This window comes from Calidris pugnax, unplaced genomic scaffold (genome assembly GCF_001431845.1).
Source record: "Calidris pugnax isolate Ruff unplaced genomic scaffold, ASM143184v1 scaffold103, whole genome shotgun sequence".
Classification (NCBI taxonomy): Eukaryota; Metazoa; Chordata; class Aves; order Charadriiformes; family Scolopacidae; genus Calidris; species Calidris pugnax.
Window position 1 is genome coordinate 9,334,645 of NW_015090990.1, and position 6,329 is coordinate 9,340,973.

The following is a 6,329-nucleotide window of genomic DNA, read 5'->3' on the forward strand; positions in this document are numbered from 1 at the left end:
TAGGCTTCTGCAGCAAGACAGTAATGTTATGATTATCAGCATTCAAACCAATCACATGTAATAATAAAAACAATTTTCTGCAAAAAGAGTAAAATAAGTACCTGCAGGACTGCCAGCATTTTCTCCTTGATGCAGCTGAATACCAGCAGAATCTATAGAGTTTACTGTAACTGTCTGTAGATTTGGCAATTGAGCAGTGCTTAGACTAACTGGAGTTGACGTCAACGCCCCACCTGCTGCAACTTGACCAAGAGTGAGAGTCTGCACAGGGGTTAGAGTTATTTGTTGACCAGGTGCATTCTGAATTTGCAAGTTCTGCAAGTTCTGAACTCCTTGCACTTGAAATGTCTGCCAGGTTATCTGCCCAGAAGGGGTCACTGTTTGTGCCTGAATTAAAAAAGTTCCAGGATTCAGCTGCAGTTGAAGATTTTGAAGAGCCTGCTGGGATATACTTTGACTTGCTTGCACACCGTGGATTGTCTGTTGCGCAATACCTTGTACAATCTGGGCTTGACTGGTTGGCTGCTGAGACTCTTGAAGCTGTATGTGTTGTACAATTGGCTGTGCTGTGGAGACCTGAATATTCTGAGCCTGCGTGTCATCTGAGACTGATGTCTGGATGTAATTTCCCTGAAGATCAGAACTGTGAACTTGACCACTAGTTGTGGTCAAGTTGTTTGCATTTTGTTCCAATATACTTGAACTGTCTATGGTAACGGGCAATTGTGATGAAGATGACGTTGGCACAAATAAGTCATTATCAGTGGCGGTTTCTGTAATTTCAGGAGAAACTTGCTCACCAGTCCTTTCAGAAGTATCTGAACTATCCATGGCCTGTCCAGTATTTATCAAGTGGCCATCTGCATTAATGCCTGCTGTCATGGTTTGAGAACCACTGCCAAGTCCCAGAGAATCTAGATCAACACTGTTGATGGGTACAAAAGTAATATTTCCTGGCAGTCCAAGAGGGACGTTAGCAACTACTTGCGCTTGGCCAGGAAAAGACGAACCACCAATCGCAACTCCCTGAACCTGGACTTGACCAGACTGCGATAAGATATTCTGAATATTAGCTGAAGGTGTTCCAGAGGCAATGATGGTTTGATTAGAGCCAGGAATGATCTGAATTTGACCAGTTTCTTGATTTATACTGCTATTATCAGAAGAGGCTGCAAAGCCAAGTTGAACCTGCTGACCATCCGCTGTCTGGATCTGGGGTATTACTTGGTATTGTACGTTAGACACTGTACCATTCGACGAATCTGATCCTGGTGCAACAGAAAAGATTTGTTGATTTTGCAAACTCTGAATAGGAAGGACATACTGCCCACTTGAAGTTACTGTGGCAGCACCTGGAATCTGTACTATATTACCAGCTTCATCCTTTATAGTGGCAGGAGCCGCAGACAAGACCTCCCATCTATTTGGAGTTCCTGTTAATTGCACAGAAGCCAAATCCCCTGTCTGAATAAAAAGAAAAACAAAAAAGACAAAATTAAAACAAGAGACATACAGACTATACGCTAGAACAGTCATGCAATTCAACACTAGAGATTGACAGACTACTGGAAAACATGCAGTGCAGCCCATATGAACAACAGCAACCAGATTAGAACTACGAAATACAGATTTTGTAAGTGAGCTAAAGCCTAAGTCAGGGTAACCAACCTGTGGTTCGTGAGCTGCATGTGGCTCGCGAGCAGGTCAAATGCAGCTCCTGTGCCACGGCTACGTCAGGTGACCAGCAGCAGGGTTATTCTGGTGTGGGGGCTGCTGGGTAATCCAAATCCCTGGCTGTGGGAAGAAGGGAGCTGGCAGGGGCTGCTGGAGCTGTCATCACCAGGTTTCCCCGGGACTCACATACCCTCTTTACCTAGCCCGGCACCTACTGCACACAAGCACGGAATCGCCGTCAAGCCGGTGTCACCTCTATCTCCTGGAGCTCCACTGCCTTTTGACTCTTCTGTTATACATGGCATGGACGTGCATGTTGTGACTCTCAGCAGGACGGAGAGTGTCAAGAGGTGACTTAGTCACACAGTTGGAAAGATTGGACAGCCTCAGTTCAAGTTATGCATAATACAAAGTCCTAGTATTTATAAGCTTGTATGAGTTACTGTTTCACTAGGGAAGAGGGGCTCTAAACTAAGGACTTTTACGCTGAAATTACAGTTGGATTAGTCATATCCATATCCATTGGGGGGAAAAAAAATTTAAAAATCTATCTTCATTAAGGTGGAACAATAGAAAAGGTTGTTTCAGAACAGACCCCCGAATGGTTGAAGATTAAAGAACCTAAGGGCTGGTGTAGTATGCTTTCGTTTCTTATTCAGTAAAGAAATGGTAAATTGCACTTACCTTTCTTTACCAAAGCAAGCTTTTTCAGAATAGAGTATTAAGAATTAGATTTAACATCCTGCAATGCTTAGCACAGATTTGTGTAACCAACCAACTCGGTACTGTAAATAACCATCAATCTAAAAAAGATGCAGTTAAGTTTCTTCTTATCTGTTGTATGGCACTACAGCAAACCAAATGAATAACATAATATTTAGCAACAAGTAACTAACTTGTCTTACAACTCATTCAGCTCTGTGAAAAAAATTTGTCTCTTTGGCAGAAAGAAAAGCTTTAGTTTGTCCTTCTGCACTGACCCTGTGATCACTCCTGGTAGGGAAGTTATTGGAGCGTATCACAGCTTCCTTCTGATGCTGCAATCAGACTTCCTTAGCATAAAACCTGGATATGTAGAATACAGCACACAGCTTATTCCTTTCCAACATGGCATTGAGACTTAGGCAGCCTGAATGTGTCCTGCAGCATGCATCCAAGGGAATTTAGTCCACAGGGTAGGCTGGGACTTTCTTAGTTTCACTTTCTTATCCTATTTTGAGCTGCGATACTGAAATGTTTACATGTGCAAAAAAAAAATATACCCTATTTAAAGTCTGAGTACTTATTAAAAAAATAGTTTTACTGTGCGTGGCAAGCTTCATTTCCAATAAGGAAACACACATCTTGGCTCTAAATTCCTCTCAAGAGCTGTTCAAATGATAATTATGAATTAAAAAAAAAAAAAAAGAATGCTAGCCTCCTCTTGCCCTCAAACATATTATAATCTTTCAGGTAGTTTATTAGTAAATAGATACAGCATCACCAGAACAAAACTAATTTTATGGCCTTAAAGCTTCAATGATCAGAAAGAGAAAAAGGAGTAATGGTAATTCCATTTTATTATTTTCTTTTCCTCTTATACTGAATAGCCTTTCATTTAAACAACATATTTAAATATTTTAGTCTTTCAAGCTTGTAATAGATGAATTAGTAAAAATTATGCATTATTACACTATCTTATCTAGAAAAGGGCAAAAATTTCCGTTTTCCTCTGCTACCACAATACCACGTTAGCTTTATACTCTTTGTGTTTAATATTGTTTACACATAGGTACTGGTTGCTGTAATGCTGCTAAGAAAGTTCATAACTATTCAATTCACTTCTATATAAATACTTATTAACGGAAGGTTTTATAAAGTATCAAAAGATCCATAGAAGTCTTTGGTAACCGTCAGAATATACCAAAAGCAGAAACATGATTGTTATATGTTTAATGTGTGTCATTAAAAAATAAATGTGTAATACAATGTGCTGATAGTGTCTGTTAGAACAAGAGAGAAAGAAAAAGTAATGGCAACCATTACAAGTCTGATGTAATTTCTCACTGATCTAAGACTATGTACAAGCAAATGTTGAATGTTTAGGCTATAACTGAACTGACCTAATAAGCAATAGTATGTTTACTCATACACTATACATGAGTATGTATTCCTCCATAGAAATACTTCAAAGGGAACCCGTCTCCTTCAGGATATGGAAATGACCTACGCTATTCTTCTCCCCAAACACGGCGATTTCCATTTCACCATTCAATGGCCTTTGACCTTTCCATGTTAGGCACACATCTCACCTTTTCATGATCTCATGAAATTGTCCCTCAAATCCTGCTCTGCAAGGGTTTTAGCTCAACAGAGCCACTTTTTTAGTAGATGCGCTTGTCAGTCCATGGAGAAGTTCAGGGCAGCCATGCATGTATGAAGCTGTTGCTACACACAGTACACAAAATGCCTGTTATTCCCATGTCGCTCTTACAGCTGGCTGTATCAGAGACTACCAGATGAATCACGAGGAGGGAGGGGCAAAAAGAGGGTGAGGCTTTAAAGAAGCTATCTGGCAGCTATCAAAACTGCTAATATTAAACCATGAAAAAACCCTGCATGGTAAAGAGTATTTGAGGATGATCTCTAACGTTAATTGGCATAACAAACTTGACTTTTATACCCTTTCTCAACCTCTGCCGAGCTATTAAGGCATTTCTTGGGACTTCTTTTCCTACTAAAAAGAGTCATAACCTTTCACTGCACGCTCAAGCAATTAAGCATTGTTGTAGTAACTTAAAGTTCTACCACTGATGTATGAGAAACATCTACAACCCACTTGCTTACCGATCTTTACAGCACAGTCCTAACAGACCAGAATTTGTTTGCTGTCTCTCAGTCATCTGTGAAAAATACTTAGGGGGTAGAGATAAAGCAACAGTTCTTTTCCTTATCAACTAATACTCAGACAGCAGTTATTTGGAAGCTGCTCCTTTAAGAGAAGGCTGGACGGTTGCAATCCAAAGGCTGTGTCAAGAGGAAAGGACAAAGATCTGAGGAAAGTTCAGCATTAGCACTGCTCAGCCAAGGAGGAGAGAACAGGAAGCAACGGGGAGTTCACTGGAAGCGGTATCAGGAAACTAGAGAAAGAGACAGGAACAGAGCAAAGAGAGAAGCTGGCACAAGGCACAGGAAGAATTAAAATCAAATTACACATCCACCTGAAGAATGGTCAAGTACCACCAAAGAGCGGAATCAAGAACTGCTGTTCAGCCTGTCTTTTGATTCTTTAACAAGCCTTGTATTATTTCCAGCAGGAAAAATAAAGAGATCTCTCTGAGACAAAATTCCCATTCCTGAAGAATGAGGGGCCATGATAAATAAAAATCTAAGTTCAATTTGTTTAGAGAAAATGAAAACAACTTTAAGTCAAACGTGGAAGGAGACAAGAAACATACACAGAAGATAAAATACATTTAAGAAGTGATCTAAACCATGTTGAGGGATGGCACTTGGGTTGAAAACAATAAAACATATCAAATGTGATGAGCTGGACACAGTATTTTATTGCTGAAGAACTACCCCAGATTTATTTGTGCCATTCTGCTGTGGACTGCTTTTTGCTGCATTTTTCAGAAAGTCACTTTTGCCCCATTTAGTCCTGGAGCAAAAGCATCAGCAAAATGAGCAGAGGTGGACAGATAATGAGTCACGAGCTGCTAAACCTTTAAAAATCACATACCTAATGAACAAGATTGGCCACTGCCTCATCCAAATTGTGGTTTTATGAAAGAGTTAGGGCTCTAATGCATGAGTTTAATACCATGTGTTTACCAAGCTACAGTAAACTATCTGTGCATTCTTAGGTCATTACAGACCTAAGATAAAATGCACTTGCTTCAACTCTTTCATTAAGGTATGAGCTAATACATTCTATCTTGTATTTGACATAGGTTAAAAACATGTTCAACATCAGTCACTGTGGTTCAGCTGACACAAAGCTGCTTGTTAAGGCAAATTAATTCTGGTGCATGTTTCAGACCTCTGCCAGTGAAGCCACTCAATTCAGAGAAATACATTTGCCCAAGTCAAAAGTTTAGAGAATCAAAGAATGTTTCAGGGAAAAAGCATTATCTTGGGCTGCTTAAAATGTTATTTTAAGAGATAATTCCAATCTACTGAAACATATTTAACATTTAATTGTGTCTCAATTAAGGAACATCTACATCTTTTTGCTTGAGATGGACAATTGGACCCAAAACTTTAATAGCTTGTTTTTAATCAGCAGAAGTTCAGGACCTGTCTAAATCAAGGCAGTACAATGTCTGTGACATTGCAGAAACAAGAAAGCTGCAGTGTTAAGGAATGAGACATGGCAACAAGGAGGCATTTTTAACCAGATTGTATGTAACTTCATTGTTTTTATTAATTATTAATCTATAAATGTGTATTAATCTCTATTTAACTGCATGCCAAACTAGAATTTTGCATAGAACTATGTCTAAAATGGTTTGTTTTCCTTGTGCCTTCAACTCAGGTGCCAAAGGCTTGCTCAAATCATCAGGAAGGGCAAGAAAGAGCACCTGAGGCCTCAACTTGATCTTTAGGAAGGCAGTGGAGCAAATAATCTCGGCAAAGAAAAAATAACCTTCAAATAACCTTGGGGGGGGGGGGGG

General features: G+C 39.7%; 1 protein-coding gene across 1 annotated transcript in view; it reads right to left on the bottom strand.

Moving 5' to 3' along the window:
- SP3 (Sp3 transcription factor) overlaps window positions 1–6,329 on the bottom strand; it is a 36,111-nt gene that overhangs the window by 23,804 nt on the left and 5,978 nt on the right. The window contains exons 3-4 of the mRNA XM_014954588.1: window positions 1,374–1,464; window positions 102–1,268 (exon numbers count right to left, since the gene is read on the bottom strand). Coding sequence (XP_014810074.1) covers window positions 102–1,268; window positions 1,374–1,464 — 1,258 coding nt within the window. The remainder of the gene's footprint in view (window positions 1–101; window positions 1,269–1,373; window positions 1,465–6,329) is intronic.